At 43.4% G+C, this 12,612-nt stretch overlaps 1 protein-coding gene across 1 annotated transcript in view; it reads right to left on the bottom strand.

Annotated features, from left to right (window-relative positions):
* LAMA1 (laminin subunit alpha 1) overlaps positions 1-12,612 on the bottom strand; it is a 163,357-nt gene that overhangs the window by 81,354 nt on the left and 69,391 nt on the right. Inside the window, exons 15-17 of the mRNA XM_037125856.2 lie at positions 11,925-12,036; positions 9,529-9,639; positions 1,247-1,374 (exon numbers count right to left, since the gene is read on the bottom strand). Coding sequence (XP_036981751.2) covers positions 1,247-1,374; positions 9,529-9,639; positions 11,925-12,036 — 351 coding nt within the window. The remainder of the gene's footprint in view (positions 1-1,246; positions 1,375-9,528; positions 9,640-11,924; positions 12,037-12,612) is intronic.

Genomic DNA, 12,612 nt, shown 5'->3' with positions numbered 1-12,612 from the left:
CCACCCCACGTAGGCACTGGACACTCTCTGCTCCCAGCTCCTGCTCACCTTTCAACCCAGAGTGCACTTCTCCCCCTCTCTGCCAGGGTTCACCCGGCGGATCCCCAACGCCCAGCTCAGCTGTCACCTCCTCCAGGAGGCCTGCTCTGAGTTCCTCTCCTCTGGGTTCCTTGGCACTGGTCTGCCCGCCTCAGAGCCCAGGCCCCCTTGGCAAAAGTGAGCTCACTTACACACTTCAGCAATCACATTTCCCAAAAGAACCTGTCTGCTCATCAGGGTCCCTTCATACTATTTTTGAGCCTTGGGGAGGCCTGTGAAGGGAGATGTGGGGGTGGGTGGGAGTCCCTCACAGTTTCGGCAACACTGGTTCCTGATTGTTTATGCACGGAAATCCCCACAGGGGGATTCTCTGGGTAAAGGTGGAGGAGGGGCTAAAGGGCAAACCAGTGAGAGAGAGAGTGGCTTGCAGGAAGCACAGGCCCAGCATGACACACAAGGTCTTGCATGTGACTGTCCCCAGCACCTCCGCTCCCCGCTGTGCTCCTGGACCATCTGCACCCCTCAAACAGGACATGCTTGAGCTACCACTCCTCGGTGCACTCAGTCCTCCTGCCTGGGGTGCCCTTCTCTGCCGCCTTCAAATTCCTGCTCATCCTTCAAGTCTCAGATCAAGAGCTTCCACCGAATCCCTTCTGGCAGGTTCCCATCCCTCAGTGGACATTCCTCCACTGTGGTCCTGACCACACTGTGGATTCCAGGGCTGGCAGTCTGGATGAAGTTTGATATGTAGAGTACCTACCATGATATCCAGGATACAGTAGACATGCAATAAATATCTGTGGGATCAGTTAAATGAATTTAGCCCTTTCAAAGAGCTGAATATTTTGGTCATTATGTAAAAAATTTTTAAGCCCAGGCACATGTTTTATTCATCTCTGTATCCCCTTATACCTCCTACCCCAGTGGCAGGCACACAATATATACTTGTGACAGAACTAATGACCAGCTTTAGCCAAAAGAAAAAAAAGTATACAAATATCCTTGCCATCATACAACTTTCCTTACATAACTTAATGCACCAAACTTTATTTTTTTTATAAAAGAGAATCCATTCCTCCATTTAAAATTCTTATTAATTACCACTGGGCAAAATCCACACTCTTGCTGCACACAGAGAGTTGTTCTGAAAGCATCAGTACACATCCGCATGGAAATCCTGGTCACATCAAGCAAAGTCCAGGCTTACTTGTTGGAGGCTGAGGAGAGGGGGCAGGCACACAGCTGGCAGTCCCCAGGCGTCCCCCGGACAGGCAGCCCGTAGAAGCCGGGCAGGCACTGCTCGCAGTGGTCCCCCGTGGTGTTGTGTTCACACGCCTAGGACACATGCATGAAAAGAAGACTCAGCTCTGGGCTCTGCACAGGGTTCTCAGATTCATCTAAAAACAGCTTGAGATACAAGTGAAAAAAAATAAAACACTAAGTCATAAAACTCTTATAGGAGGGGTTGCCTGTTGCTAGATTAACTAGTAACATTTTTAACTTGTGTAAATGGAAGAGCTTTCGTTTCCGACCACCTCAGAGTAGCCAGCACCATTCTTCCCCTTTTGTGGGAAACAATGAGAGAACAGGGACAAAATCTATCAAGTAATGGCCTTCGGGCCCTGAACAAACAGCAGGCCTGTGACTGAGAGAACCGGGTTGGAGGATGAGGCCTCAGACTACAGGACTTTCTGCCTGGAGCCACTTCTGGGCAGAGTGGGGGTTCTTGCTGAGTTGAGGAGACAGAGGTCAGAGTTTGGGGAAGCAGAACCTGCTGGAATTTGGGCAGAGGGCTGGGACTTCTGAGAACAAGAGTTCCAGAAAGCTACATAGGAGATGCCTTCAGATAGCTACTGAATACTAACCTGCTCGTGTGTGGAATACAAATTCTTGAGGCCAAAGAAAGACAGGTGGCCTGTAAGCTGATTTTACTCAGAACTTACACAGAGCTGGGAGACATGAGAATTCTAAGCAGTGGGTGTGGGGAGACCCTGGCAAACACCCAGCGCATTTGGTAGAGACCCCAGAAGGAAAAATAGTTCCTGGTAGTGCTACACCATCCACAGAGTGAAGGCTATAAAAAACCCACCCCAACAAAACTTCGACATGAAACCTTGAAACAATCGTGCTAAACTACAATAACTGCCAACCAAAACAAATTTCCAAGTCCTTTAAGGAAGTGGGGGTGGGTGGGGTGGGGGAAAGTGCTGGTGGGAAAATGGAGACAATTGTATTTGAACATTAATTTTAAAAAATGATTTTAAAAACTTCACAAAAGACAGCAACAAAATCTAAAAGCTCAACAATATAATAATATTCGCCAAACGATATTCATTACAGAATCAAAAACTATTGGATATGCTCACACTGTCTAAATCTGGGGAAATCTGAAATTCACGAGCCTGGACAGAAAACAGGCAGGTAAATAAATAGCCACAGCAAGAGGAGAGAGGGTTCTTACTTACAGAAGAATGTTGCGTGCCAACAATAAAACTGGAGGGGGGGGGAAGAGAGATGGGAACCCTCCTTTTACAAGCATCAGCATAAGTATTGTTTGGGTCAGAATCATCAATGACTGCAAAATCTAAGCAGAACTTTTGATGAAGAATAATAGTATACTCACATGGTCTTAAGGTCTCCCTCAGACTTCGTATTAATTACTAAAGAATAGTGAGTACGTACTGGGGGAGCTGACCAACACCTGGCCTGTGTGATCAGAACCACCATCACCACCAGGGAGGACTGGTGGACATTGAGGGTCTCCATGTGCCATGCCCTGCAACAGACACACTAATGAAGTATTCTGGCTGGAAAGGTATAACCTACATTTACTCATGGGAAAATAAGAGAAGTACCCCAAAGGGGGGCATTCTAATTTTTTGGAAAATGATTGTGTCCTTCATGATACCAGTGTCATATAAGACAAAGAAATGCTGAGAAAATATTTTGAATTAAAGGAGACTAAAGACACATGGCAAGAAAATGCAATCCCTGATCCTAAGTGGAGGCCTGTAATTGAGGGGGGAAATGCTATAAAGGATATAATTGCATCAGCTGAACATTTAAACATAGATGGTACATTAAAAAAGGAGAGTATTGATGTTAAATCTACTGTGCTTGACAACTATACTATGATTACATAAGAGAAGGTCCTTATTCTCAAAACATACATAATGAAATATTTAGAGATAAATGGACATAATGTATGCAGCTTATTCTCAAATAGTTTAGGAAAAATTATGATTAGATAGGTAAATAATGAAAATAATAAATAGTATAATGTTAACATCGGGTGAATCTGGGTAAATGCTGGGTATTTTAAGTACTATTCTTATTCCTATAACCTTTGCACAAGTTATTTCCAAGTAAAGTGTTTTTTTAAAAAAATTAGAGACAATAACTACTTGACATGAGAAGAAGAAAAAATAATGTGATCCATAACCAGGAGAAAAAATCTAAAGTGCAGGCAAAGAGACATAACATGCAGAAAATTACATAAATTAGAACTATCCTGAGTTCTCATTTGAAACATTGAAAGCCATAAGCAAACAGAACAACTTTCAAGTACTGAAAAAAAATCTGTAAAAACATGTTTTACCAGTAAAGGTAAAGAAAGCCTTTTTCAGGGACTTCTGATCAAGAGGGTGGTATAGGTAAATATGCTTCACCTCCTTACACAACTATAGCAAAGATTACAACTAGACTACAAAACAAATATAGGCCAGAACTGTCAGAAATATGAGCTCTATGGAAGTTCCAACAACCAACGATTTAAAGAAGCCACATTCACCCAGATGGGTAGGAAGGGTGGAGACACGAAGATGTGTGGAGAGGTGCAGAGATGTGGAGTGGTGCAGAGAGTCATGAAAACGTGGAACTGGCAGTCCCACATCCATGTGTGGTAAATAAAAATCAGGAGGAATACCTTGGGAGCAAGGGATCACAGCCCCAGAATAGACCACCCAGCCCAGGGTTCTGGTGCCAGAAAGATAAGTCCCCATAACTTCTGGCTATAAAAACCAGTGGGGGTTAGGGAGGTGGGAGAAACTGCAGGATTCTCAGGAGACTCCTCTTAAACAGTCTGCCATGGACATGGACTTAGTACTTAAGCAGACTCACCCTCTTTGGGATTCAGCCCCAGGGCAACAGCTGGAAGGGCACCAGTGGCATACAGGAAGAAATTAAAGTGACTGGCAACAAGTTGAGTGCCAGGAGACAGCTTCCCTCTGGGCAAAACTCCAGAGGCCAGGCAGTGGCATTGTCCCCTCTCTGAGCCCTCCCCCACACAGAGCCATAGAGTGGTGACATGGGTTGCCCCACCCTGGTGATTACCTAAGGCTCCACACTGTAGAACTTGCAGGTGTGCTTTTCTACAATAGGCAGGAAGTCAAAGCAGCTCTATGTAATACACAGAAACAAATACAGAGAGGCTGCCAAATTGAGGAGACAAAGAAATATGGGCCAAATGAAGAACAGAACAAAACTCCAGAAAAAGAACTAAACAAAGTGGAGATGAGCAACCCATCAGATGCAGAGTTCAAAACACTGGTTATCAGGATGCTCAAGGAACAATATAAAAAACTCAGGCAGAAATGAAGGTGACATTAAGTGAAATAAAGAAAACTGTACAGGGAACCAACAGCAGAAGGGATGAAGCCAAGAATCAAATCGACAATTTAGATCATAAGGGAAAAAAAAGCATTCAATCAGAACAGCAAGGAAAAAAAATTCAGGAAAACAAGGATATACTAAGGAGCCTCTGAGACATCTCCAAACATACCAACATCTGAATCATAGGGATGCCAGAAGAAGAGGAAGAACAAGAAATCAAAAACTTATCTGAAAAAATAATGAAAGAAAACTTTACTAATTTGGTAAAGGATATAGACATACAAGTCCAGGAAGCACAGAGAATACTAAACAAGTTAGACCCAAAGAGGACAACAGCAAGACACGTCATAATTAAAATACCAAAGGTTAAAGATAAAGAAAGACTCTAAAAAGCAGCAAGAGAAAAGCAAAAAATTACCTACAAAGGAGTTTCCATAAGACTGTCAATTAATTTCTCAAAAGGCACTTTTCAGGCTAGAAGGGACTGGCAAGAAGTATTCAAAGTGATGAAAAGCAAGGACCTACAACCTAGATTACTCTATCCAGCAAAGCTATCATTTAGAATTGAAGGGCAGATAAAGTGCTTCCCAGACAAGCTAAAACTAAAGCAGTTCATCATCACCAAGCCACTATTGTATGAAATGTTAAAGGGACTTATTTAAGAAAAAGAAGATCAAAATGATGAATATTAACATGGCAACAAATTCACATCTACAAGCGAATCTAAAATAAGACAACCTGAGCAAACAACCAAAGCAGGAACAGAATCATACGTATGGGGATCATTTGGAGGGTTATGACCTTGGAGGGAGAAGGGGGAGCCTGAGGGGAAAGGTGCAGAGATTAAGAAGTATAAGTTGGTAGATACAAAGTAGGGGAGGTTAAAAATCGAATAGGAAATGGAGAAGCCAAAGAACTTATATGCATGACCCATGGGCAGAAACTAAGGGGAGGATTGCTGAAGGGAATGAGGGTTTTGGGTGGAGGGAGGCAAAGGGGGGAAATTGGGACTACTATAATAGCATAATCAATAAAATATACTTTTTTTTAAAAAAGAACGCCTTTTCCAGATAAACAAAAGATAAGTTGTTGGCCATCAGACTTGCACTGGAGAAATGATGAAACTCTTCTTCAGGTGGCAGGTGCATGATCCAGATGAAATTTGGGTTTATTTCAAGGAGTGAAGAGCAACAAAAATGGGAAATGCATAGATAAAAATAAACAACTTATTTTCCTCATTTAAAACATCTCTTCAGATAGTGAAACCACCCTGAGTTAGGGGGACAGGAGGTGTGCAGGACAAAGGAGATGGCCACACCAGCTGAGGGGGCTGCTGAACACCTGGGCGGTTTCATGGCTCGGGGAAGCCGGCACTATTCTGCACGGCCTTGCCTCCCCAGCCTCCTCCTCGGCCCCGCCCTGTGCCGGGGCCATCCAGTGCTTCCTCCTATGACCTCTACGCACGCTTGCCTGTACTCGTCCCCCCGAGTCCCAACTGTGGATCCTCTCCTCTCATCGCCTCCCCTCAGTGTTCCATCTCCCCTGCTCCATCTCCCTTTATATCCCTTCTCTTAGAAGTGCTCATTTTACAAGCATCTATTGGATGCTCTCCCTCCAACCATTTAAATGTGTCCAGTTTCTGAACTATATTCTTTTCAACGATTCCTGAGGTTGATCAAAGTTTTCCCATATACTAAAACTGGGGACTATACACACTTGCATTACATCCTTTCGTACCAGGGTTTTACAAGTTTCATTTAGGGTTGTCCTAGACCAGAGCTTGCAAACTCGAATGTGCACACAGATCACCTACATTAAACATTGATTCTGATTTGGAGGTCTGAGAGGGGCCTGAACATCGCACTCCTGAGAAAAGTTCCCAGATGACACCCATGGTACTGGTCCTCGGACGATGTTTTGGTAGCAATGTCTCAGATTCTGTCTCCCCATTCCCCTATAATCCTGGGTTTGATAATTAATGCAAATAATTAAAAATGCAACTATGCAACTAGCCTGGGTACGTAGCTACATGGTGGCCCTGAAATTATTACATAAAATAACTAGTTTCATTAAAATATATTTAATTATATACAATTGCAAAATGTCTGTGATACATTCTTTTTGCTCCAAGGGCCACACGGGGTCTTCTTTCTCTTTGGGAAAACTATTATATAGTTTTGTAAAAGAACCTGCGGAGGGTTTGTTCCAGTATTTTCTCAGCGTGGCCCTCTAAGTGACCGTCTCTGCTGGTCAGTCTGCTGTGTGAAGGATGGAAGCCTCAACAACTTGCTGGTAGGAGACACTGTTTCTTTTTAAATATTTTCTTTATTTCTTTTTAGGGTGGAAGGAAGAGAAGGGAAGAAACATCACTGTGTGGTTACCTCTTGAGCACCCCCTACTGGGGACCTGGCCCACAACCCAGGCATGTGCCCTGATTAGGAAGTGAACCAGTGACCCTTTTAGTTCTCAGGTCAGTGCTCAATACACTGAGCCACACCGGCCGGGGCGAAAACATCATCTCTTGAGTGGAAAGGAAAAACATGAGGGCCCAAGACATGCACAACTGCATTTTATGCTCCTTTCTTCACAAGGCGAAAAAATCAGCTTCTCTTTTGCAGAAGAACAGAGAGACCTCAGAGGGAAGACTAAGTGCGAAGTGAACTGTGGACCTCGGGCGACCACGGGGTGTCAGTGTGGGCTCATCGACTGCGCACAGTACCAGTGGCTGGCGGATGCTGTCTGTGGGAGAGTGTGCGGGCAGGACGCACGTGGACAACCTCCGCTCCTTCTCATGTTGCCGTGAACCTCAAACTGCTCTTAAAGAAAAAAATCGTACGAAAAACAAATAGGAGCACTAAGAAAAAAATGGAAACTGCTCTCTAATAAACTGTAAATAAAAAGTTAAATTCTGGAAGCTAGATAGCTAACTACAAGGCCAAGGCTATACACAGCTGTACGAAAAGCAGAACCAAGGTTTCTTTAAAAAAAAATAGAAAAAAGCTAAGTTAGATTAAACCGACAAATGATGCTACCAAGTTTCAATGCCGATATGTCAATCCAAATTTTTAGTATTTTTGCTTCTTCAAATATTAATTATTTAAAAAAGGAAAATTACAGTGGAAAATCCTGGCAGACACCACCCTATCTGAGTGACCCCGGCTAACATGCCCAGGAGAAGACAGTGACCCATGAACCCTAACGGGGGCACTCATGACACATCCCCTCCGTGTCTGCCTGCCCAAGATGCATAACCTCAGCCTGATCCTGAGAGAACAGACCAGCCGGCTGAGGAACACTCCACAGATGGTCCAGCACTTTTCAAAAGCGCTATAGTCACGAAAGACAAGGAAAGACCAGAAACCGTCACAGACTGAAGGAGGCGAGAAGCATGACTGCCACGTGGGATCCTGCATTTGAAAGAAAGGGGACATGAGAGGAACAACTGATGACATCCAGATGAAGTCACTAGTCTAGTTGGTGGGGCTGTGCCAGAGTTCATTCCTTCATTCTGATAACGACTGTGGTTATGCAAGTTGTATTAGGAGAAGCAGGGTAAAGGTTACCCAGGGACTCTCTATTTTTGTCACTCTTTTGTAAACTTAAAATTATTTCAAAAAATTTTAAAACTATAAAAACCACTTATTGTCATTAAAGCTTTCAAGCAGTTGCTATTTAGCATTTCCACTTGAATGTGAGTTTACACTGTTGTAAATACATACTACTAGAAGCCCTTGCAAACACTCTTTCAGCGTACCTGTAGCTAGAGACACAGGTGGCACAACCACCACCCGCTGACCACCCCGAACACTGGCAGAGGCCTCCCAGAGGCCCGCCTTGTGAACCCTGATGCAAAGGGGGAGATGCTCCCAAAGCGGCAACCTGGTCAAGCTGCAGGGAAGCTGTAGGCCTAGAGAAACTGACCCTACAGGACCGCGTCTGTGCAAACCATCACGTCACGCTGCTCTACAGCTGCTTTATTTACAGAACAAAAAATTGAACAAAAGAGCAAAATGAATGCTTTACTTTCAGAATAAAGAAAAATTAGGCTCTGGAGAGAAAAAGCCTTCCCTGGCATCTTGCCAAGATCTCCTCCGTGGTTCAGATAATTAATGTTCCCTTGCCCTGGGACCCAATCAATCTCTTTTGGAAAGAGTGGAAACACATCCCCGTAGGATGAGTGGGGTTCAGCTAATTAACACATGCGCTCACTCCCCCAGTGAGGAGCGAATCCACTAAAATTCAAGAGTATGGCCTGGCTTCCAGGCACGAGAGCCTAGAAGAATTCCTGATTGAGGTTAAAAAACAGGTCTAGCCCTGTATCTGCCCAAAGTTCATTCTCAAGATTAATTACATATTTGTTAAGCTTTGTTTCAGCTCATACTGCATGAAAGAAGTGCTTGTTCAAAGAGCTGATCTGAGCTAACAACTATAAAGCATTAAATATTCTGCACACAAATTGTATTAGTGTTATTATCCCTTTCCTTATATACTATGTAATATAATGTTTGAAACTCCTTGTATTTGCATTTAAAATATCTGATCCTTTTTATTTAATCAATGGGCAACATTTTCTAACTTTATATGGCTTTTTATGGCTTTATAATCTCGCAAAGTATTACTTTTCATTGTTTTAATAAAAACCCACAGTGAAGTTATATATTCCTTTTTCACTGTCACCAATGTATGTATTTACCTCCTAAAAAGGGGAAAATCAGGAAATATTTTATGACATGAACTTAAATTTGCAGTTTCCCTTGGGGTCTTCAAGGGCAGAGATATTCTCCGGTGGAGGAATCATTTAAAAAACAAAAAAACCTTCTGTACAGCAGTGAACTTTGGGATGGGGGGTGCATCGCTCAAGGTTTGGGAAAGACTCACAAAGCAAACGCCGTGAATATCACACTCAGCTGCGTGGCCATGGCATTCACAGGGCTGACAAATTCCTCCAAAGAGTATTCCGTCCACACGGTAATAGCCAGAGAGGCAGGACTGCAAGAGAAGGCCAGGTGACCCATGCTGCTGAAGGCACCTTTTTCCATGACATACACATCTTCCCAACATGTTAAAAACACACTGCTCAGTTTTCCATGAAAGAGAAACTAATGTCTTTTCTTTCTTCTTATTTTCCCCAAACGTCTTTATCAAGGCATCGTTCACATGCCTTTACAAATGTATCCAATTTAAGAGTACCATTCAAAGACATTTTTAGTAAATTTACCAAGTTATGCTACCATCACCATATTCCGGTTTCTTATTTCTTTCTAAAGGTAGAAGCATGTACACAAAAACTTAATAAGTCAGCAGACACCTTCACGATATTCCACTGCAATAATGTTAGAAGTCACATCACAACACACAGCTGTTTAACAGTGCTTCAGTCGGAGGATTTTTTTCTCTCAGCTTTACTATTTTTTTCTTTTGCTTAAAATTCACTAAATGTTGCTACCAAAGTGTTCAAATGCGTGCCTGAGTCAAACTACATCACTTTAACTGAGCAAACATCATAGGTGTGCTTCGGGGGGTCTGAGCCCCAGACAGGCAAGGTGGGCACCCAAGGATGCCACTCCCTGCCTCTGAGGCACAGAGAACCAGTCCAGACACAGACATTCAGTTAGTCCTTGTATCACCCTTGAGGGGCATTACCTCTACTTTATAGATATGGCATCTGGCACACAGGGCAGTTAGACGATGTGCCCATTGTGCCAGTGCAGTGGTTCAGAGCCAGGTGCGCACCTCCAGGACCCACTTCCACAGCCTGCCCAGAGCTACAGCAGACAGGAAACACGTGGGGAGTGTGGACTGGGCAATGAGTGATTTGGAAGCCAGCACATGCCTGCAAGGGGCATGGCAGGAGGGGGTGTGGATTTGTTTTTATTATTGTAAGAATTCTTAAGGAGTATTTTCATTCTACAGGTAATATACAAATGCATTCACTCACAGTGACCCTGGGAAAGTTCCTTAACACTTCGACTCAGACACGCTCCCCTTGTCTGCAGATGGGCACTGGGCAGGTAGCTGCCCGGGGCTCTGTGGGGTGGCTCCAGTGCTACCACGACTTCCCTTCCTGATTCTTTAAGTCAGCTTCTGAGTAAGAGTCTGAGTAAATAATTTCTTCTGCCTAACAAAAACACTTGAGAACGTGTGTTAGCTTCTCCTTCTTACTTGAGTCATCATCCCATGCACACTGCAAATTTCCCTCCAAAGCCCAGGACTCGATGTCCAGCAGAATTTGTTCACTGCTGCCCCCTCCTGGTGGAGCTGGCCTCGGTTTCTACTTCCATTACCCTACTGGCCTGCAGGCTGTAGGCTCCTCTTCACCTACGCCACGTACCATGAGGTGGCATTAGAGCTCTTTATCCATTACGCATTTTGCACTCAAGGATTAGGACCTACTAACATTTGCTGGGCCTAAAAATAAATGTTTGAGATCTAAGTAAAAGTTCATTCCTTAAAAAAAAAGTAAAAATATTTAAAATAGAAATATTTAGTTAAATAGTCCCACCAAGAAGCATTATGCCAACCTATTAACAGCAAAGTCTATAATTAATAATCATAAAAACAATTAAGGGTTAAATGTTCTCACTTTATAAAAATTGCCAAGAAATCACAACCAATGACAGATATTCATAATTATAGTCAGTCGTAAACAATGAGAGGCAGGATCATGTGGTGCTTACCAGATGGATGAAGTTCAAATTCTGATTTGACCACTTTCTAGCCATGTGACCTTGGTCAAGTTACTTAATCTCTTTGTGCTTCAGTTTCCTTTTTTTTTAAAAAGATTTTATTCACTTATTTTTAGAGGGGAAGGGAAGGAGAGAGAGAGACAAATATCAATGTATGGTTGCCTCTCAGACATCCTCCACTGGGGACCTGGCCTGCAACCCAGGCATGTGTCCTGACTGGGAATCGAACTGTGATCATCTGGTTCGCAGGCCTGCACTCAATCCACTGAGCTACACCAGCCAGGGCAGTGCCTCAGTTTCTTAATCTGAAGAACAGAAAGCATACGGAGCACCTACCTGCTGTGGTTTTGTCAGGATTAAATGAGGTAACGTACAGAAAGAGCTCGGAGTGGTGCCCCTGGCAGAGGAATCATAGTTCTTCAAACAATGTGGCTGCCACTACTCCTACAGTCCCCAGGAGTCTAGAGTGTAGACACACTGGGTTTCTACATTTAAAATTCAAGTGTGTATTACTATATCGCCTTCAATGGATTTTTCCTCCCTTAAAAAAGAAAAGGACGGAAGAATGAGGGACAGGAGGAGTGTTACCTCGCAGGAGATCCCTGCGTAGCCCGGGGGACACTCGCAGTGCTCCACTTCCATGGCCAGCGCCAGGTCTATGACGTTAGGGCTGGCTGTGTCCAGAGAGACGGAGTGCAACCTACACATCGAGACCGGGGTCACTGTATAAGTTACTCACAAATAACATCTCACACGAGGACAAATTCTTAAAACAAGACAAATTCAAACAAAGCAGTGATATGATGATTTTTGTTATTAAGTAACTGAAGATTTTCGTATACACTTTCCGGAGCTGTCATTATTCCCTGGAAACACCTCCAACATTTGGTGCAAAGACATGCTGCCACCTAGAGACAGCTGTGGGAAAAATCAGTGTCACTCATTCCAAGTTGAAGCACTTCAGAAAAATCAATTCATTCAATTGTCTCAGCTCTAATATGGAGAAATTATCCTTAAATGTACAATTCTACATTTGTTTTAGCTGCATCCAATGTTTATGCTTAGCCTAGCAGTGCCAGAAGTTGACATTCTCAAAGTAATAAGATTACTAAGGACAGACACATTAGCTTAGGAGGAATGTGTAAAATATAAGACCACTAACATCAGGAGGGTAGAAACCAGATGCACTGTGGTCCAGGCAACCGTGAACTCACTGGGTATTTCTCCGAAAACTGCCCTGACAGTTTCTGATCTTGACATCAGGTCTCTCTCTTAC

Source organism: Artibeus jamaicensis, unplaced genomic scaffold (genome assembly GCF_021234435.1).
Source record: "Artibeus jamaicensis isolate MK-2021 breed Jamaican fruit bat unplaced genomic scaffold, CSHL_Jam_final contig_354, whole genome shotgun sequence".
Taxonomy (NCBI): Eukaryota; Metazoa; Chordata; class Mammalia; order Chiroptera; family Phyllostomidae; genus Artibeus; species Artibeus jamaicensis.
Note: the sequence above shows the minus strand (reverse complement) of the source record. Positions and strands in the feature narration are given on the sequence as shown.